Genomic DNA, 23417 nt, shown 5'->3' on the forward strand with positions numbered 1-23417 from the left:
GGGATATTCCTGTGTTCCTATATATATTCTTGCTGCTGCTGCTGCTAAGTCACGTCAGTCGTGTCCAACTCTGTGCAACCCCATAGACGGCAGCCCACCAGGCTCCCCTGTCCCTGGGATTCTCCAGGCAAGAACACCGGAGTGGGTTGCCATTTCCTTCTCCAATGCATGAAAGTGAAAAGCGAAAGTTACGTCACTCAGTCGTGTCCAACTCTTAGTGACCCCAAGGACTGCAGCCTACCAGGCTCCTTGGTCCATGGGATTTTCCAGGCAAGAGTACTGGAGTGGGTCCCCAGTGCCTTCTCTGATATATATTCTTGAGTTTTGTTCTAAAACATAGTTGAGTTATGTGGAAACAGTTTGATCCTCTTGATCCTTGCTTCTAAGCTTTGAGAGGTGGTATCAGAGCAGTATTGAGTCCAGGGTTGTTTCTCACTATTGAGGCAGGTACCTAATGCTCTATGACATGAAGTGGTCCAGTCCTGCTGGTTGGGAGCAGGCACTCTTCCCAGACCAGAGTGAATGTCAGAACTCCTTCTAGTTCTCTCAGATTGTTCTTTACCCAGCTTTGGGTAATTTTTCTCACATTCATGTGCTGATCATTCCTCTGTGGAAGATTCAGGGGGAAGCCCCTGCAGGGCTCTGATTTTCCTTCTGAGAAGCTTTCTCCTCTCTGTTACTCTTGTTCTACAAAGCCCAGTGTCCTGGGATCCCCAGAGTCCACCAGGCTCTGGGTGGGTTCCAATTTCCTAAGCTAAAGCTTAAAAACTCTTTCAAGAGAGTAAGCTGGGGAAATTTGGGGGGTTCTCCTCCTTTGTGTTCTGTCTCTCAGATATCACATCTTTTGTTGCCTGATAGCTAGTTTCTTTAAAAACATTGTTTCATATGCTTCATTTATTTTTACTGTCAGGTGGGAATACTTGCAGGAATGGATTCATTCAGTAGGCCTAAGTTGCTCAAATCCAGCACAGTCCCAGAAAAGGACTATTTTCAGAAGTGGCCCTTGACCCACTCCTGGGAACCAAGCTGAGAATGCTCTGACCAGAGCATTTCTGTATGCCTAAGGCCTTGGGCCATGCTACGCTAAACTGACTAGATAATTTAAGCTCACCATGTGATTAATAATGAACATCTGCTTTTTCTCTGGTGGTCTGGAGCTTGAATAAGTGAAGTCAGCCATGCAGCACCATATGCCCCCGTGACTAATGCCCAATAAAAACTCTGGACACTAAGGCTTGGGTCAGCCTCCCTGGCGAGCAACACTACACACATGTTGCTACACATTGTAACGGGGGGAATTAGGCATATCTCACATAGCTCCACTGAGAGAGGACACCTCAAAGCTTCTGCCTGGTTTCCTCTGAATTTGACTTATGTTCCTTTTCTCTTTGTTGATCCTAATATATCTTTCAAATAATAAACTGTAATCATGAATATAGTAACTTCAGAGTTCTGTGAATACTTCTAGTAAATTAATGAGCCAGAGTGGTTGTGGGGACCTCTGACACAAAAGGTAAACTCACACCCTTGTATTAATACTCCACCTTGAGCAGAAGTGGAATTACAGACCAGACACCATATTTTAATGACCACTCTCTCCCTGATAGCTGAGTTGGTAAAGAATCCGCCTGCAATGCAGGAGACCCTGGTTTGATTCCTGGGTTAGGAAGATCTGCTGGGAAAGGGATAGGCTACCCACTCCAGTATTCTTGGGCTTCCCTTGTGGTTCAGCTGGTAAAGAGGAGACCTGGGTTGGATACCTGGGTTCAGTCCCAGGGTTGGGAAGATTCCCTGGAGAAGGGAAAGGCTACCCACTCCAGTATTCTGGCCTGGAGAATTCACTCCATGGGGTCACAAAGTGTCGGGCACAACTGAGCGACTTTCACTTTCACTTCCCTTTGTCTCCCATATCACTTAACTTCCTAAATCATCTTGACAAAAACCACAAGAAAAAAACAAAGAAAAATTCTCAAAATGGCAATAAAGTGATTTCTCCACTTACATATTCAACTAATTGTCAGCCAGTAAGACGTATTTAGAAATGTGACTCTTTTAAGAAGTCTCAATAAAAGGACGAGTGCACCTTTATTTTTCCCTTTCTCCCTCCTTTGGAATCTTGAACTTCCAGACTGAACAATGAGGTGGACATGAGGATATCAGAGTATAAAGACAGAGACCTGTTGACGAGAAAATGGCACTGCACACCCTGCACAATGTACCTCTGGCTTCTTCACATGGGGAAGAAATAAAACACTGTCTTGTTTAAGCCACTTTTATTCATTTTTTCTATAATATGCCTCATAAATTGGTTCTTGCAGTGCCCACAGTGATTCTGCTGGCCAACCAGGTATGGGAAGCACTGATAGTCCCATCAACAAGCAAAATATCCAGAGTCAGAATATTTATAAACATGAAAATGAAAGCATTTGGCTTATGTACTTAAAAGAAAAATGGGAAATCACATCAGCATAAGTTATTATTTTTCTTGACATCCATCACAGTGTCAAAAATCCTAAACCAAAAATTACTCACTTCAAGAAGTGATCAATGGAAATTTTGTTGCACCAACACAGAAAAAAAAAAAAAAAGATTCATTTTAATCTCCATTGACTGACTGTTAATAGGTTTCTCCATTTTAACTGACATAAATTTTTTACAGCATGGCATGATCTTGTGAATAAAAATTTACCCAATGTTCCTTTAGAAACTATTTTCTGGAAACCTTCCATAATCATCATTTGTACGCTCTCTGCCTTCAATATACACTCCCAACCAAGATGTGTTAAACCCAACTTACCAGACTGTAGCAGATTACACACTTCGGTGCTCCAAGATACACTATCTCTATCAATATTTTCTGATTTAATTTCAAGATTTATTCTCAGCCTAATATATATTTCAAACAAGAAGTCAGTTTAACTCATTAATAACGTTTCTTATTTGAAGAAATACTTAAATTCATTTTCCCAGTGTTTCTGCACTGGATGACTGTTTGTAATAGCTAATTCTAAATGGGAGTTTCCAGTTTGTGAGGCACTTTTCTAAGTGTTTTTAAAGTTGATCATCACAACAATCCTATGACGCCCTTACTAATATTATTGTCAGTTCAAAGGTGAGGAAACAAACCTGTGAATAGGTTGAAAAACTTGCCCAGAAAGTGACAGATTCTACATGTGTTTTGTCTTTAGGCTCTATGCTGTTAATCACTAGTCTGTACTTCCTCCATGGGTACCAGTAATATTAGTTTCATATTTCTTTTTAATGTATACAACTCAAAGATTGCTGCATATTCATCATAAATAATAAAATGAACTTTGCCTTAGGACATATAACAATGTAAACAAGACATGAAATAAGTCAGACTTTATAGAAAAACCTATCATCTATCTGTTAGCCACAGCATCTACCAAAATATCTGGTTACCTGTTTGGGGGTTAAATGATGACAAAGAGGCAAATCTTAGAAATATTGTTAAGGAAGCTCTGGAAGGAGCTGATGACAATAAATGAATACTGTCAAGAGAATGGAAAAATATGTCTATTTCCCTTGACAACAATTTGTGATTATAAGGGCAAGGATAACCACAGAAAATAAAAGTTAGGATACAGAACTGGCTTAGGAAAAAGTGCTCAATTTATTTTGGCACATCACTTGAGTTTTGGTGTCATCTTACAAATGACACATAAGCTAAAAAAAAAAAAAAATTGACAGTGAAATACAGCATGTTACCAGTGCCTTTCAATTGTTAAATTTGAATTAAGTCCAGACATCTTATCTGAAAAGCTGCTTCCTTAATTGTGAAGAAATCACAGATGCTCTGGTACCAAAAATATAGTTTACAACTTAGAAATGCCAAATAACACTACTCCCATTATAATAGAAATTACATGCTTAACACTTTCAGTTTATAAAAAAAATTTTACATGTATTATTAGATCATGTGTTCCAATGATCCACACTGTAAAATCCACACTGTAAAATCCGCACTGTAAAAAATGGTCTACTTATGTGCCTGTCTGCCCATAATGAATATAATGACTGGCTGTGAGTCATCTCAGTGTCTTCAAGACCTTGTGTAAATATAATATAAAGGAGGTTTACAATGAATTGAATTGCACCTCCTTAGAATATTAGAGCTGTAAGGCTCCTCCACTTACAGATGAACCTAGGAAGGTGAAAGGACACCCCAAGTGAAAGGTAGTCAAGATTAGGACCAAGTCTCCTGATTCCATTACATTACCATATTCATATAGGAATATATTACAAATTATAATAATGTTATAACCAAATATTTTGAGTTATGCACTATTTCATATTGCCTCTGACCCAGTCACTTCTGTCTGACTAGAAGCCATATAAAAAGGCAGAAATGGAGCAAGAATCAACCAAGTGTATAAATAATAAGACCAGACAGAGGCATACTAGGTCAGAAGTTCAGTGTTTCATAATTTTTGGGTAAAACTAGATTCCTTTTGTTTCCACAGGAAAGAGTACACGATCCCTATATTTAAACAATTCTTTAAGCATTAAAAGTTTTCCATTGCCACTGGAATAATAACTCTTCATGTCAGGATGAGTAAATTATCACCATCACTTTCAGTACAAAGCTTCTTACACTTCAGCTGTCATATTACAGATTCATACTGAAAATAAATTTTAAGCAGAGTTAGATTGCTGTGTAATGAGTAATAATTTTATCAAATTAGTAGCATTCAGCTTCTAGTGAGATTTATTATTTTATGCATAGAATATTTTGCAAAAAGAGCAAACTAAACAGAACCATTTAACTTTTAAGACTTTTCTAAAATGGGGCATACCACTAGGAAACAATCAGCTATTGTTCTCTATTTCAACCTAAAAATCTATAATAACTTCCAGGTACTTGATAAAAGGCACTTCCCATCACTGTATAGGTCCACATACATTCTATAAGCCTTCCTGGCATTTAAATTCATTCAAAGGTATAAACATTTTCCTCAAAAATGATGGATATTAACTTGTAATTAAGGTTATTATTTTGGCATAGAGAAGAATTTGACTTAAAGGAAGACTGTGATGGAAATTATCAAGGTTGTTACATAATTAAATGACAGAATTGATTGTGAGCAACAGTCAAGGTATTTACACACTTGTTAAGATTTAAGGAACCAAGGTTAGATGATTAATACATCTCTTGTAGTATTTACTATGAAGTGAAATAAAAACTTAAAAGACTAGAAACAAGTTATTTAACATTATCACAGATAATGAGATCTCAGATTCCTTTGCCTTTTTTTTTTCCACACTGAACATAACAATTTTTATCAGGAAAGTAAAAATTTTCATTAAAATGAAATTGAACCCTCCTAGTAAATTATTCAGAGAAGGAAATGGCAGCGCACTCCAGTATTCTTGCCTGGAGAATCCTGTGGACAGAGGAGCCTAGTGGGCTGCTGTCTGTGGGATCGCACAGAATCGGACACGACTGAAGCGACTGAGCACACACGCATGCACTGGAGAAGGAAATGGCAACCCACTCCACTATTCTTGCCTGGAGAATCCCAGGGACAGAGGAGCCTGGTGGGCTGCCATCTATGGGATCGCACAGAGTCAGACATGACTGAAGCGACTTAGCAGCAGCAGCAGCAGTAAATTATTTGGTAACTTTTAAAAATATATATATGGTGTTTCTCATAATTCATGAATCAGTTCTAAAGTAGAGCTTCTGCCATAACCAGAATCTTGAAATAGACAAAACATTCTACTCTAGCAAATCAATCAATACTTAACATGAGCAAGGCTGTAGAAATTTCCTATGGTTATTAAATTAATCCTATTATTAACCTGGAAATATGTTTAGGACCAATAGCTTTTAAAAATTATTCCTTAGAAAACTTTCCTTGAAACTATCTTACAATTCATTGTTTTCTACCTTCTAGCCCATTATTTGGTAGTTTCAACTCTATTAGAGGAACCCAGAGACTCAAATATTTAATGTTTTAAAATCTTAATTTAACTATTAGGCGGCCTTTTAAAATATTGTACTTTTCTAAAACTGCTAGGCAAATAGCCAAAGAAAAAGTGAAAAGTGTCCCAAAATGTAACAGATGAATAGAAACTGGACTCAGTGGGTGAATTAAAAACAGAAACAGCTCAAAGTGCTGCCTCTAGAAAAAGAATGGAGAGATGAGAGGACGGCTGAGAAGTCAGTGCTGTGCTGGACTCAGCTCCAGTGGGTACTGGAGAGCCTACAGTTAACATTTCTTTTTTCCCAACTTCATGTATTTAGGGTTTAAAGTCTGCCACAGAGAATGTGCCTATGACCTAGTAATCAGCCAACACTGCAAATCATGGCTTCCCTGCTCCCATCCCCCTCACCCCACTCCCACTCAGTTGTTTGCCAATCCCCCGTCACTGGGAGGAATAGTAAAGAGAACCACTGACTTCATTAAAAGCTTTCTTTATTTTTTATCTTTATATTGTGCATTTGTTACACTAATAAAAAATTATATTTAAAGATGCCTTTATTAAAACAATGGGATAATTCAGAGCTTATTCCATAGGATTCACTGGGCAGCAAGGTAATCATAACATTTCAGCAACAATACCTTAATAATAATGGAAAGAACTCAAAGGTCCATTCTAATCCAAAGTATTTCCCATGGGTATTAAAAGGCACTGGCGAGCTTGAGTAATAGCATGAGAATTTGCATAACTAGTCAATGTAATTTAATATCCCCAGAAAAGTTGACTCAAAGAATAAAGGTTATCAAACCCAAAGGTTATATTTTTAAACCAAAGGTTCTTATGGAGGCATATTATTTTAAAATTGAGAAATGAAATAATTACATAGATTCCTGATTTATTTCATTTTCAGATTAACTGAGAACTAGACAAATTGCCTTGTTTTGAACATTGTAGAGCAAATTATAATTACACAATATGGACCTCTAAGCATTTGCCATTGTAGCATAATTAAATCAAAATTGTATTGGTACTAAAGACACAAAAGAGGCAATGGTTAGGCTAATATAAATTAATCACAGCTCACACCCTTGTAATGCATTTTTTTTCTAATTCTCAAATATGAAGTGATTGTCTTCACAGTGGCATCATTACTGTTATAAAGTAGAACTGCAAAAGAATAATGTCCTCTGTCAAGGGGTCCAGTGAATCAGTTTTATAACATATGTCTAAATACATAGAAACTAAAGAAAAAAACATATATATCATATATATTTAGAATCAAAACCAATTCCAGTTTTCTTGTCCATTTTGCCGATTTTTCTTAATTTCTCCAACAAATAAGGACTGTGTCCTGTCAGAGGTCAAAGAAGCCTGGCAAAGGGCAAAACTGGTCAGTTGACACCATGTTGAGAAGTGATTGATGAAGCCTCATCAGCTCCCTCCACTGCAACCATCTGGTCTGTGGATTAGAAGCCATTCACACTTTGCTTCATTTACACATGTGAAGGACTCCTTGAAGAACTGAATATAAAGCATCTTATTGAGAAATTTTGTGAATGCATACAGTGGGAAAAAATGAGGTAACATCTGAAGGACTCCTCACTCCTATACTACTTTGATTCCTCATTTTCATGTCATGTTTTTTAATGTCTAAATAAAGAGCAATATAAAATTGGCTCATATTCATAGATTTTAGTCTCCAGCTCACCACTGCCTATAGTCATACCATTTAACCTTTCTATGCCCTTGGCTTCATCACTTCTGAAACTAATGTATCTTTGAAAGGTTGGAAACACGCTTTTAAGTAAGGTGGGGGGAAAAAAGTGCTGTGAGTACACAGACCCACATTTCACCCTCTTACCACTAACTCTACCAGCTCCTGCACTAACACCTGTCTTACATTTGACCTGATTCAGTCAGGACAGTCCTCCTCTACCTATCCCTAGAAACAGACACCTAACTCATTTTTTGGCCCTTGAATTATAAGATATTGTAGTGAATGTGGGAGAAGATTATATCAAAGCTTACACGAATCTATTATCATTTATTCAATAAAATGAAAATAGCAGTGTGAAACTAAATCATCAAGCTGTATGAAAGTGGATTTATAATATGAATACTTTAATTCTAACACCATAATTCTGAACCATCATACCCAAGCACTTTTCACCTATCTTGATTTATACTTATTTGTGAATTTGCTTCAAATTGCATTCTGATGTCATAAGCTCATTTAGGAAAGACACATTAATCTTTTTAGCCAGCCCCCACATCTTATTAATACTTAATGCAGTGCTTAGGATATAGCGGATACTTCACAATTACTTATAAAATTGAATGAAGATACATATTTTGTTGATAACTTTAGCTTTGAAAAAAATGTTTAATTTTCTGTGTAGATTTTAGAATTTATCTACTTGGTTCTTTATCATATTTGATAATAACATACTTTTCCCTCAGACAAGTACTGTACATATCTGTAAGTCAAATGACTTCATGATAATCCAGCTTACAGATGCATTTGTTCTTAATTCATTTGTTCCAATCAATTATAGTGTGAGGTAGACAGGAAAAGGATCATGATCTCCATTTTATGAACAGAAATTAGCCTAATTTGACAAAGCCATACAGTGGCAGAACCAGGACTTTAATAGCATATTTAGGGCTCTTTAAAATATATTATGACATTTGACCTTAATTACTTCCTTAAACTATGAATGTGAATTTATAAAGCTCTCTCCTGTTACAAACTTTAGCTTAACCCTAGCCTCACTATCTCTATTTCCAAACTTTCACCCTCCTTCTCTTCCTTCCTTCCACAAATATCTCTGCTTTTCTGCAATTCATATTAAAATCTGTATTCATTTGCTCGGATTGTCATTAAAAAATTATGCCACAAACTGAGTGGTGTAAAGCCACAGGCTCACAGTTCTGAGGCCTGTAAGTCTGACATTAAAGTGTCAACTGCCCTGCCTCCTCTGGAACTGTGTCTTGTGGAGTCTCTGGTGTTTGCAGGCAATCCTCTGCACTACGTGGCATGTAGACACTTCACTCCATCTCAGCCTGCATAGTCATAAGGCAATCTTTTCTCATGCATCTTCACATCATCTTTCCTCTGTATTCTACTCCTTGTAACTCTATGTTCCTCTCAGCGTACCAACCCCTTGATTACCACACTGCCCTCTGCCCAAACTCAGTGAAAATTTAACTTCAAGGTTTCTTTCCCTCCCCTCCATTCCATATTTTCAAAGGGATAAAAACCCCCTTAGAATAAAAGCAATAATTGGTAGCCATTAAACATGTAGTGCCTCCCTCAACCATACAACAATCCTATGGTATGTTACTATTACTGCCCACATTTTTCAGTTAGGTGTGTTCAGTCACTTCAGTCATGCCCAACTCTTTGAAACCCCATGGACTGTACCCCCCCAGGCTCCTGTGTCCATGGGATTCTCCAGACAAGAATACTGAAGTGGGTTGCCACGCCCTCCTCCAGGGGATCTTCCCGACCCAGGAATCAAACCATTTGATGTTTTTATCATTTTTTTTATTTAAAAATTTAATAAAAATTAAAATCATTATTAACCTTAAAAGGGTATCATTTTTTACACATTCAAACACTGGTAGTAGCCATATAAAACTCTACTACAGTTTTCAAGTATTTCGAATCCTTACAATAGGTTACCTGCAGTTAGCATCCTTTCAACATGATCTTAAACTCGTATAAAAATATTTTAAAGTTTTGTTTACTACTATCTAGCTTGGGGATGAAGAGGGGATGGACAGTAATTTTCATGAACCGTCTAAGAATTTTCTATGAATGCTTTATCTCTTTCAAAAAACATACAGGCTTAAGAATACCAATCTTCAGAGTTCAGGTTGCAAGTAAATTTCAGCTTTAAAGTGAAGCATGAATCAAAAGTTATTTTGGAACTTTCCTGGTGGTACAGTGGTTAAGACTCCATGCTTCCAATGTAGGGGGTGTGGGTTTGATTTCTGGTTGGGAAAATAAGATTCCACATGCTGGGATGCATTGTCAAAAGATAAAAAATTTAAAAATTAAAAAAAGACACGAAGTGTTCTTTAAAAAGTTATTTTGGTTAAAACACCTAGGACAGAAGAAAAATGTTTTGCTTTATTAAATTTGTCATTGTGACACAACTGTGTTGAGGCAAAAGTAGTTACACTAATTGCCCCTTTCATCTTGAGTACTATAAGAAAAAGGGAAAAAGTGCAAACATGCATGTGTTTGTGTATACATACACATGCCCACACACACACATACACACATACACACATATTATTCATTCTTTTGATGTAAAGACTTAAGGGGAAAGAATCCTTTGAGAATCTGGACTGGTAGAGTGATTTTGGTAGCAGGACTTCCATATAAGAGTTTCTATCCTTAGTCACAAACTGGGACATCTGGTATTATATTCATTCGAGATGACAATCTGAGATTTATCCATTCAAAATAACAATTTGAGACACCCCCCCTTACTTATCTTGTTATCCCAGGGCAGAAAAAATAAAGAACCATCATTGGGCAATAAAGCCACAAACTAAAAATAAGCATCAGTCAGGACCAAGTCCAAATCAAACCATATTCACATCAAATGAAATGACCTCCAGATGCCTGATGTCATTTCATAGCCTTGTATTGGTGGTATGAGGATGAAGCAAATGAGTAATTGGTTCCAATTCCATTTTGTCCCTTCTGTCTTTGCACTCAATAATGAGCCCCTTTTCCATTTTAAATATAACTTTTAAAGTTGCTTAATTCAGTTGAATCATTGTAAGTTAGAAAGGTGTAACTGAAATGTGCTATAAACCATTACAGCCTCCCTCTCAAGAATATTTACAGTATTTTAAGAAAAAAAATTTGTTGAAGCATTATTTTTCATAACTAGGCTAAAAACAAAATAAATGTCTGGTAATAAAGTTTCAGCTCAGTCACTCAGTCATGTCCGACTGTTTGTGACCCCATGAATTGCAGCACACCAGGCCTCCCTGTCCATCACCAACTGCCGGAGTCCACCCAAACTCATGTCCATTGAGTCGGTGATGCCATCCATCCTCTGTCGTCCCCTTATCCTCCCACCTTCAATCTTTCCCAGCATCAGGGTCTTTTCAAATGAGTCAGTTCTTCACATCAGATGACCAAATATTGGACCTTCAGCTTCAGCATCAGTCCTTTCAATGAATATTCAGTACTGATTTCCTTTAGGATTGATTGGTTGGATCTCCTTGAACCCCAAGGGACTCTCAAGAATGTTCTCCAACACCACAGATCAAAAGCATGAATGACAAGATAATGAAGTTTATCTTCAATAAATTGTGTTATCTCCACTCCCAGAGAATCATGCTGCTATTTAAAACTATTTAAAAAGTTAGTTAAGAATGTAGGGAAATGCTTCTGACAGAATTAAAAGGCCAATGTAAGATTGCATTCCTTCTCTTTTTTGTGTGGTATATATTATAGATTTGGGGTCTGAGGTTAATATTGAGTATGAGGTCTATACATAACGACATATGTATGTATATACATACATACATGTATGTGATTCTTAAGTTGCTCATTTAGTTTCAAACACATTTTAACAACCCTGCAGTTTTACTAGCTTTGTATGAGGTGGATTTACTACCTTTAGTGTGTATCTGCTTTTACCAATGAGCTTTTCCTTTTGAAATTTATATATGTTTCTAGTTCTGGCCTTTTCTTATTTGCTTAGGAAAGCCTCTTTAATGTTTCTTGTAAAGCTAGTTTGGTGGTGCTGAACTCTTTTTCCTTTTGCTTGTCTAGAAAAACTTTTGATTTCTCCATCAAATCTGAATGAAAGTCTTGCTGGGTTGAGTATTCTTGGTTGTAGGTTTTCCCTTTCATCACTTTAAGTCCACCATGGCTATAGAGTTTCTGCAGAAAAGTTAGTTGATAGCCTTATGGGAGCTCCATTCTACATAACTCATCACTCTTTCCTTGCTGCTTTTAATATTCTCTCTCTCTTTAATTTTTTCCATTTCAATTACAATACATCTTGGTATTATCTTTTTGGGGGTGATCCCGCTTGGGCCTCTGTGTGGCTCCTGGACCTAGATGTCTGTGTACTTTCACAGACTGGGAAAGTTTTCACCTGTGATACCCTCAAACTTGTTCTCTTACTTTTCTCTCTTCTTCTGGGACAACTATAATGCAGATATTGCTATGTTTTTATGAGATACTTTTTACTATGTTTTCCTAGAGATTTCTTAAATTGTCCCCATGTTTTTCATTCTTTTTTTCTGTTCAGAATCAGTGATTTCCACTACTCTTCTAGCTCACTGATCCATTCCTCTCTATCATTTCATTTACTGTTGATTCCTTATAGTGTATTTTTCATTTCAACCACTGTATTCTTCATCTCTAGTTGGTTTCTCTTTATATTTTCTGTTTGTTATAAACCTCTAACTTCTCACTTTGTTCATCCATTTTTCTCCCACGTTCTTTGATCATCTTCACAATCATTACTTTAAACAATTTATCTGGTAGATTGTCTATCTCTTCTTTACTTAGTTTTCCTTCTGGGGGTTTACCTTGACCCTTTAGAACATGTTCCTCTGTCGCCTCATTGTGTCTAAATTGCTGTTTTTATTTCTCCTTATCTGGCAGGTTGGTTGCATTTCCTGACCTGAGAAATGCAGCCTTCTGTGGGAGATGCCCTATACATCCCAGCAGTATAGTCCCCTCTGATCACTAGAGCTATATGCTTCAGTGGTGCACCTATGAAGGCTGCATGGGTACGTCTGTTGCAGCAGGCTGACTACAGTGGGTGGTTTGGTAGATGTGGCTGCTTCTTCGTCCAGTTGGGTTCCAGGTCTTGCCTTATGCAGAGGCTGCCAGCTACTGGTTAGCAGCACCAGGTCACAAGGCAGCTGGCTGGAGAAACCCAGGAGGTCCCAGGACTTGTGCTGGCTAACTGGTAGGCAGAGCTGGTTCTGGATTGGGTGGGTGAAGGGTTAAGATTCCTGGATCTAGTGTCTGTCTGCCTGTAGATAATGCCTATTCTGCCATGGCAGGCTATGAGTTTCTGGGTGTCCCAAACTTGGTGCTGATAAGTGAAGCCGGAAGTCAGGGCAACTGGCTGAGGAGTCCATGATATCTCAGAACTGATACTGGCCTGCTGGTGGGTCGGGCCAGGGTTGGTTGAGTCTGACGCTGGTGCTGGACACTGGTGGGCTCCATGGGACACCGGGGCCAGGGTCCATGGGATCCCAGACTTAGTGCCAGCTCACTGTTGGGCAGAGCCAGTTCCCAGGGTCTCTGGCTGCATGGCCCCAGGGCATCTAAAGGCTTATGTTAACTCACTGCTGAGTCAGAACCTGGGGCAGCTGGCCAAGGTTCCTCAGAGTGGTGTCGGCCTGCTGATAAGTAAGGTGAACCCTGCCATGGCAGGCCACCAAGCTGTAACGGAACTGGCACTGGTGTCCACTCACTAGCACATGGGGCTGGAACTCACCGGGTTCTGGGATTACTGCCTGCCCACTTGAGGGAAGACCTGGGTTCTGGAGTCTCTGGTTGAAGGGCCCTAGGGATATGAATTCTAGTGCCTGCTCCCTGATGCATGGGATCAAGTCCCAGGCCCACTGGTGGACAGGCCATATGTAGCAGAGGCTGTGTGTTCAAGGGATCTTAAGGCAGCCTGCTTGCTGGTGGATGGGGCCGTGTGTGTGTGTGTGTGTGTGTGTGTGTGTATGTGTGTGTGTGTACATACACGGAATACTACTCAGTCAAAACAGAGAATGAAATTTGTGTGTGTGTGTGTGTGTGTGTGTGTGTGTGTGTACATACACGGAATACTACTCAGTCAAAACAGAGAATGAAATTTTGTCATTTGCAACAAAATGGATGGACCTGGAGGGTATTATGCTTAGTGAAGTAAGTCAGATGGAGAAAAACAAACACTACATGTTAACACCTATATGTGGAATCAAAAAATAAATTAAACAAATGAATGAAAATATCTAAAAGAAACATAATCACAGATACAGAGAACAAACCAGTGGTTACCAGTGGGGAGAAGAAAGGAAAAAAGGGCAAGATATGGGTAGTGGATTAAGATATACAAAATACTATGTATAAATGAATAAGCTACAAGGTTATATTGTATAGCACAGGAAATATAGTTAATATTTTATAACTTGAAATGGAGTATAATATACAAAAATTTTGAATCATAATATTGTACACCTGAAACTAATATTGTAAATTAACTACACCTCAATAAATACATAAATATTGTATATGCTTAAAATATTTAGGGGAAAAAAACCTCATGTATAGGATAGTACTAAATTACTATTAGCATATGACTGTTTTATGTGGTGTGACTGTATGTTTGGGGTCTTCTTTTCACCCTTTTTTGTATCTTTTAAATCTTCTATAATGATCACTAAAAATAATTTTTAAATTAAGTTAGAGAAATGAAAAAATGTTTTAATTAAAATTAACCCCTCAAAAAGAATATTTTGCTATGAAAGTTGTCATGATTTATTCCCAGGGATCTGTGAAGGGGAACTGAATAACTTCCTCTTTGAATTACTGAGCAGCTTTTACACCAGCATTCCCCAAAATCTGTCATGGAAGAATATTTAGCAGAAGATCCCCAAAATTTTGAAGACACTGTGGTGCAGAGTCCAAGAAAAGTAACTTGTATTTCTGTGGGCCTGGGGACCCAGCTATTTGTACTCTAATTTCCACTGACAGTTATCAGTCAAAATGATTCCTTTTTGGAATCTCTGTTCTTAATCCCTAAAGACAGCATCGTCCTACAGACATACAAAATAGGAATCTATGAATTCCAGATCACCTTCACAGAACTCCAGCCATATATAGAAAAATCAGACTTCTTCTGCATGCTCAGGGGAGATTCAGACTTATTTGATTAAAAAAGAAAAGGAAGCAGGCAAGCATGAAAAAAGTAAAATCAGATGTATATCAAATCCACACAGCTGGTATAAATGGTGCACTTAATCCTACATAGCATGTAAAATACACTAGCTCTGACACCACCACCTTGCATTTCCTTAATATGAACACCCAGCAGGTCATGTTTCCAAACAATTTCACCAATCCCATATTTTATTACAAACCATCATTGAAAGACTGATCAATAACAAACTTGTTGAGGAATCAGCAGGCTATTCTCAGAGGTTGAGTGACTTCCACAAGGTCAGACGCAAAGGATCTGACTTGTGGAGCAAAAATATGCCCAACCTTGGCCCCTATCCCAGGATGCTTATTTTCATTAATATATAGTAAATACACATTATCTTCTATTGTTTCGCTGAAGATCTTCACTTGGCCTTTAATTAAATATACTCAGATTTTTAAAGCTTTAACATGCTACTATGGTCAATTTTTAATATCATTCAAAGGATTTCACAAGGACTAAAGAAGTGGATCTACTTATGGGAGTCAATCTTGAGTAGGTAAAGACAAGGTGAAAACTGGAGGCTGAGGCTTGGGGAGAGAAGTGAAAGTGGGAAGGGGCATGGGGAGGATGAGCAGAGAGTGGGAGGTAATAAAATATTGGGGGGGCAAGAAGTGCAGTCAGGCTCCATCCTTGAGCACCATCTGTATAAATCAGGCCTGGAGTTGACATGTAATTTTGTGTTGGTCCCCTGAGAAGTGGCCCTCGGGGCTTCATTATTGATGAAGAGATTTTTCTTCAAAGTGGCCTAGTCAGGATTGCCTCAAGGGGACATTCATAAGCACTCATAATATCAATTTCCAAGCACCTGGGAGGTAGGAACACAGATTGTCTCTTTAATTATTATGATAGAGGTAGAGGATAGTGAGAATGCTATTACACAACCAAGCTGAAATCCTCAAAGAAATTAAATTATTATAATGTAATGCAAAAAGTTTATTATCTGAGTCATCCTTTAGAAAAGGCACACTTTACCTTTTCCTGGTGCAAAATAGGTTGATCTCCAATTCCCTCCTCCCTTGGATATAAAACAGTTACAAAATGTATAATATTATATATATATTACATAGTATATAATACAGTAATATACAGTATATAATATATATTAAACATATATATTAAATATATAATATATAAATATATAATATAGTATAAAATACTATACACATATAGTGTATGTAAGGATGCTTAGAAGCCCAGAAAAAACTTTCTTTGAAGCTAATATTATGGCTTAAAGAAACTGTAAGTTTAGTCCAGTTAAACACAAGAGATATGGAGCTGGACACTTTTTCTTAAAATAATGATACATAAGGATCTCTTTTCACAGAAGAATAACAATAATTCCTTCTGAATATCATTGAGAATGCCAAGAAGTAAATTTCACCAACGGTTTGACCTGAACTAGTCATAAAAACATTCAGAAAAACACCAACAATTCAATCCACGTGTACAAAGGCAGCGAAACAGCAAGGGTTAGGAGCAGAAAGACTCCTACCTTTGACTCTCTGCCACAGTGTATTAGATGTGGACAATCCTACATAGAAAACGCCTTCACCACATACTTCCTCTAAATCTTTTACAGCTTACACTTTAGGGCTTGCTATTCAGTGGGTACTAAAAACATTTTTAAATAGAAATAAAAAGCAAAATGAAGACAGTCCTTTTAATTTGACCTGAATTTGAAAAGCTCCCCCATCTCATTGTTAGTACTGACAAAAATAATTCAGGAATTTACTCATAAGTCATGTCTTCAACATATTTTAATCTATAATAAGCCTCTCATAATTCTTCTAACTTCATTAACTCTATCTTTCCTCACATATTTTAACAGCTTTTGATAACACTAGTTAATTCTTGGAGTTGGACAATATTCTAACCAAATGACATTTATATAACACATATGTATAACATACATTCAATTGATAATATATAAAACAACTACTACTATTCAAGAGATATATATTTCAAGTGACCGATGCTGAGTCATTGTATGTACATGACTCCAATTAATCCTTATATCTAGCACATGAAATAAATTAAGATTAAATCCAACTGACCAAGAAAGAAATGACAGTTTAGGAAACAACTTGACCACAATTTTACAAATAAAAATATATATATTGGTGGCAGGATGTGAACACAGACCTGTTTTAACACAGTGTGTTTGTTTTTTAAACTAACCATGAAATGAAGCTTAATTTTGTGAAGTACAAAATCAAAAATTTTATATAAATATAATGAGTTCCTAACATCAATATATAGATAACTATGGTGAAGAGTCTGAAAGAAAAGTTATATGCTGAATTAAATACAGATGTTTCATATCTACTAGTATAACATTTTAATTAAAAGCAATGGATGCAGTAATAATTATAAACCACAGGAAAGACATAATCCTATTAAGAGTTATCAGTAGTATAACTGGCTCCAGGATATCTGTGAACACCCACATTATTGATGTTTGAGGCCAAAAAACACCTTCTGTCTTAATATGGAGGATTAAGAGGAAATGAAGTCCAGAAGGCAAGCATGTCACATTTGAAAATCAAAATCCTGATTATAGATAAACTTACAATCTTAGAATGCTTTATTAAGTATTTTTTAATTAAGGTAGGATATAAATGACACAGAATTTTCTTTACAGTTTTAAGGACTATTTATCATTGTGTCCATTTAGCTAAGAAGCAGAAAAGCAAATTGACCAGTTCTAATTTTCAATCTCTTTAGCCACACTGAGGCCTAGACTATCTCAAATGTCTTATGGCTTCTTTGTCACATTATTTCATGACATGAAATATTTTTCAGTCTCATTGTCTTTTTTAGTATTTCTAATACTGTGACTTAACATTATGCTAATTATTTGAATTTTCCCACAAGTGACCACACCTGTTTATCCTATAGGAAGGTCTATTTTTCAGCTCTTGTGTTGCCAGTTCATATACAGAGTATGGTAAAATATTGTATTCAAATAGTTAAGGAAAGATATGATTGCTTAATGATCATCCAATTATCTCAGCATTTTGATTAGAGGTTTTCATAGTATTCTTACTAATTCCTCAGTGCAAAGGTGGAGCTTTCCAAAACTGGATATTCCTTCTACAATGTAAGAAAGGAGGCTATTGAATTTTAGCACATTTTTACAATTAAGCAATCAGTCAACACTATCTGCTATGATTAAGATTAAGCAGATCCAATCTAAAAATCTCCCTAGTGATAGATTCATCATTAGTCATTAATCTCAGTTTTTAATTAAATCACTGAAAGCGAGTCATCTGAATTCATGTGCAGGAGGCAGAATTTAGAAGAAAAACTATAATGAAATATATATATATATATATATATATATATATATGACCATTCTTAACTATAGAAATGTGTATAGTACCTTAAAGCTACAAGGAGCTTCCACTGAAATAACTCCAAATTTGGAGTTACTTTCCAAATCATGTAATCAGGCATTTTCCCACTGCCCTGCTAAATTCCTTAGAAAGGAGAAATACTTTAAAATTAAGTATTGTCCACAGGACAGCTTAAAGTAGGGAGAACAAGGATATTTTTAACAATGCAAACTCACAAAACAAATTAAAAATGAAATTTTAGTTTTAATGCTTTAAAAGCCTTAGCAAATCAAGATAGCATTCCCAGAGATTTGTGGCACCCAATCAATAGAATCAAGGAAACAAAACTGGACTTAAAAAAAAAATTAGGTTTATATAAATAAATAATGCATACCTTCTGCAAAGCTGAGTCCATATTTTCTTCTTGGGATCTACCTCCTCCCTCCCCAGGGACAAAAGCAGATATAATAAAGGGCATTCTTGCAATATCTTTTACCACCTCTACCAACTAACTAGCCTCTTTTCAAAATTCTCCTAAAAATTTAATTTCTCCAAGTTGTTACCATTATACTCCCATTTCCCAAAGCCATCACTTTATTATCTTATTTTCTTAATTAACAAACACAAAATTCTCAACTGTCTTCTCAAATGAATGAAAGTTATAGGATCAGTTATTCAAAAACCATTTCTATTTAACTCTAAAAGTATTATGATTTTGTGGATACTGGACTGAAATCTTTTTTTAATTCATAGTAAGTTTGAAATGAGTTTATAACTACCAAAGAGTCATTAACTGATAATTCTAAGAATAAATCTTGACTTGGGGTTGTGGAAACAGTAGAGTGGTATATAGAAATTCAGTTCAGTTATAAATACTTACCAGAATTATTAATATCCAAAGAGTTAATTAAAAGCTCACTGTACCTGCACACATTTTTCTTCAGCTATACTTTTATAGTAAATTCTCAATTATCCATGTCAGTGGAGAGGAACAAGACACTGAACAAAAGTGAACTCTTCCAAAATCCTTCTTAGTTGCTTTTAAAAGTACAGATACTGACATTAGACCAGTTGTCGATTCAAACTAAGTGAATTATTGAGAAGGTATTGCTGAGGTCAGGGAAAGTGATCGATGTCTGATAGTCACCTTTTTTGAAACCTTCCCCAAAGAATTTGTATTCAAAAGTCATTCTTGATAAAATTCAGTTGTATCCTAAAAGTAAGCCCACAAAGTAAAATATCTTTTAAAAGTCTATAGCTACCATTAATGAACTTTAAAATAACAGTTATTTCATAGGCAGTGATTTTCCTTAGTTGTTCACAATTTTTAATTTTATCATATTTCGTTCTTCTCTTGAGAAGATGTGGTGTGACATGTTATCTTGTCTGATTATTCTCCTTACTTAGCAAATCATGCAAATGTGACACAGAGAAGTTAGGTATTTGAACAAAGTCACCTGTCTAAAAAGGCATAGAAATAGACCCCAACCATAGGCAATTTGCCCCAGATTCCAAAGCAATGTGGTCCTGAACCACATTAACATATCTGGAAAAATGTCTGATTTCTCATACATCTTCTATAATGACAATAATTTTTGAGCCTGTGAGCTAGGTTCTATTGCCGAATACCTATTATCTACCACTGTGTCCTTGCTATCCCTATCTTCCTACCCAAGGATATTTTAGTTTTGGAGTCTGGTGACCTTCTGACTGGTTTTTATGCTCTCAGCCCTTCAAACCCAGATGCAATATTGGATTGAGGTTAGAAATATGGAGTGAGCACACAAAATAACTCTGTAAACCTCAATAACTTTTTGCCCCAGAAATAAAATATTTCTTGGCTGCTTCACTGAAACTTGAGGTTCTATAGGTAGCTTAAGGGGAAAAATTAAATCACTGTTATAGTGGGTTGTCACTATCACCTTCTGTTCTTTTCACATTTATCAGTTGAACATGTACTCTGTTTTACACTGATAATTTTTTTTAAAGATGGTGTGCTCCACATATTTGAGACTAAGGCAATGGTCACAAGCAGATAAATTTCTAGACAATGGTTTTAATGAATTCATTCAAAAAAACTAAATCCAATGTATGCATTCAAATTTGATAGAAAACTGAGCCTTCATAATTCATTCAAAAAAATGAACTTTGGTGAATCAATAGGATCACTTGAGACATCTACACTTGAATGTATTCCTCTAGACTTAATGTATTTTTCCACATTGCATTATATTTTAATGATGAATTTCATGCTCTTGCATGGTACTCTAGCTCAGGAATCCTGGATATTACTTTGAGGGAAAAGAAAATAACTATGTGTGATGAAAGATGTTATTGATTAAAGTGTGTTGCATGTGTGAACTACATAAAAGCTGAAAAAACTTAAATACCACTGTTCCATATTACAAGTAATATCAGGCTGACTAAGGTTAGATTGAGGTGAGTAAATGTAAGAGTCTAACTTTCTTAAATAGTATTAGCTGAAACAATTCGTGAAATTAAACTGGTCATTAATGTGTCAGTGGCACCTTTTCCTTAGTGTAATGTGGTTAAGAACTGATTTCACGGACAAATGCAAAACAGCTACCAATAAAGAAATTCAAACTCCAAAAGCCGCCAGCCCTCTGACATTCTTAACTCTGAAATCAGTACATCAGTACTACGTGAATGCTGTCAGAAGGTTACTATTTGAGTTAGCTTAAAGGGACCGGGGCGGGGGAGGGGCAGGGGGGCGGGAGGTGGTTAAGTCAAAGTAACAAGAACCAAAAAGGACAACATTAATCCATCATCTTTTACTTTGTGTATGAATAAATATTGGGTTAAATATATCACACTGATCAATATGAAAAAGTAAACTATCCACAAGAGAAACCACAAGCAAAATTAAGTAGACATGTACACACAGCTTGTGCGTGTGTGCTCAGTCATAATTTGGCTCTAATTACTACGATGGATTTTTCAAACCAAGTATGGAGTCTGGAGAAAACAATACTACCATCCCCCAAACAGAACACAAAGTTCCTACAATCAATGTTAGAGGCAACGCAGTGGCCAAAGCAGCTCTTTTGCAAACAGGTGGTTTTTAAAGTTTTACTTAAGCCACAGACTGAAAGGATGGAAGAAAGGAAAATGTCATTTGTTAAGAAAACACAGGCATGCACAAAAAAGCCCCAAGCAAAACACAACAGAAAACTAAAAAGCAGTTTATTTTAGCTCAGAACTATGAACACTGGATTAGTATGTCTAAAATCACGGCTTGTAATTATATTTCTCTCGTCGCATACAAAAGGTCCTAGGGAGAAATTGAAGGAAACGGTCATGTTACTTCAGGGTGGGCTTTATTCACAGGAAGAAAGATGACATTTTTACAGAAACAGAGTGCAAGAGAAAATTAACAACAACAAAAAAAACTGTTGAGAAGAGGAATACACAGTTTATTTTGTATTTCTGAAGGCACTGTATTTTTCATGTTCTCAATATCCTATCTCGTTCTTCCCTATGTTACTTTCATAAGCAATACTAAGGCTAGCAGTGGCTGCTGTAGCTTACATGTAGATTTCCATTATTTCTATCCTCCACCTTTGCAAATGGGCAAAATTCAGCGACTGGAGGTGGGGGTAGCAGACAGGTATCCCGAAACGCTTACAGGGCAAAAGAGGAGGTGCGGGATAGACTGCGAAATGAACGCCCTTATTGTAAAGTCCATCTCCCTCGAACTCTTCTAGTGCTTCAGTCACGGCCACCCAGAAACTTCGGACCCCGACTCCGAAGTAAACAGCCAGGTCCCAACGCGAAGGACACCCCTGCAGCCGAGGACTCCCACTCTTCTCCCCGCCAGCCCACGCGGGGCGCTGGCTCCTCTGCTGCTCCTCCTCCTCGTCCGCAGACCTCCCGCGGAGGCAAAGTTTCCCGAGTCTCCCACTCTTTTCCCGGCCCGGCGGTGGCCGCAGCGGCCTTTCGGGCACCCACCAGCTGCGCTCCCCGCCCTCCCCTCGCCAGCCCGCGCGCAGTCGGTACCTCGATATCCGCCACGTCCTTGCTTAGCACAGGGGCCATGGCGATGCCCAGAGCCCGGAGCTTCCTCGCCACGAACCCTTCCGCGTCCTCAGGCTTCAGCCAGAGACGAAAGTGACAGCTTGCCCGAGCGCCCCTAGAAATAGAAAGCGGAGGGCCGGAGGCGCGGAGGCGGGGCGGGCGCCGGGCGGTGACGCCCCCGGGGCGGGGCTGCGCGCGGGGCCCTGCGGCTCCTCTAGCCCCGCACAGCGGGCAGAGCTGCGGACTGGAGCCCGGCCCCGGCTCCCGCCTCCGCCCCTCCACCTAGCAGCTTGTTTTCCTGCTACTCGCAGCCGGTAGGGAGGGAGAGAGCGCACTGGCGTTCGGGACTGGCCTTTGCTCTATAACTGTTCGAGGCAGTAGGTGGGGGCTAAATGTGAGAGAGCCGCAGGATTAAAGGTAAAAACAATCGGCGCCCTAAGTAACAAATTATTCCTTTTCTTTCCTTCCGCAGGAGCCCTGCGAGGTGCAGAAACATTGTCTTTTGGCAACTGCATCTTCAGAATTCCTCAGGGATAAGGTAGTAAATGTTCCCCCGTGCATTCAGCAAATAGGCGGGAACTGGCAAGGGCAAGAGTTTTCTGAAAATGGACGGTCCCTAGGGGCGGAGGCGAGGCGGGTCGAGGAGAAGAGGGGCCAGGAATAGAGGTGAGCAAAAATTTCTACAATCAGAAGCTGCAAGCAGTAAGTCCTGTAGGTGGTACAGAATCAAGGTTGTATATTTGCAGGACAATCCATTCTAATAGCCTTAAAAAAAAAAATCTAAAACGTGAAGCTTTTGTCAAGAGTTGTTCTTTAAGTTTTGTTTTAGAGCTTGCTGGGGAGGGAGCTATTTCATTTGGAGATGGTTTCAATCCAGAAAATATTCTCCTCACCTCTGAGTATATCTGTATTCCCGATGTCTCCCTCAGTCGTCTTCTCTTCTCCTGAAACACGTCTTGCTTACTTCTGTTAAGGATTTTATCACACTTCTTAGTTCTCTTAGCTAGACAGTGACCACCTTGGGTGCTAGTATTTCCTCTTCATCATTATTCTTTCATTAGTTCATCGTTTCATTCAATAAATATTTATTGAACATTTTCATTACCAAACACTATGTTAGGTGCTCTGGCTA

At 37.8% G+C, this 23417-nt stretch overlaps 1 protein-coding gene across 2 annotated transcripts in view; it reads right to left on the bottom strand.

Annotated features, from left to right (window-relative positions):
* DPYD (dihydropyrimidine dehydrogenase) overlaps nt 1-22609 on the bottom strand; it is a 931708-nt gene extending 909099 nt beyond the window's left edge. Inside the window, exon 1 of one of the 2 annotated variants that reach the window (XM_069598442.1) lies at nt 22268-22592. In XM_069598442.1, coding sequence (XP_069454543.1) covers nt 22268-22306 — 39 coding nt within the window. In that variant the 5' untranslated portion in view covers nt 22307-22592. Of the gene's footprint in view, nt 1-22267 lie in introns of both variants that reach the window. The other variant, XM_069598445.1, reaches the window with a different exon arrangement.
* Between the last annotated feature and the right edge of the window lie 808 nt (nt 22610-23417).

Source organism: Ovis canadensis, chromosome 1 (genome assembly GCF_042477335.2).
Source record: "Ovis canadensis isolate MfBH-ARS-UI-01 breed Bighorn chromosome 1, ARS-UI_OviCan_v2, whole genome shotgun sequence".
Lineage (NCBI taxonomy): Eukaryota > Metazoa > Chordata > Mammalia > Artiodactyla > Bovidae > Ovis > Ovis canadensis.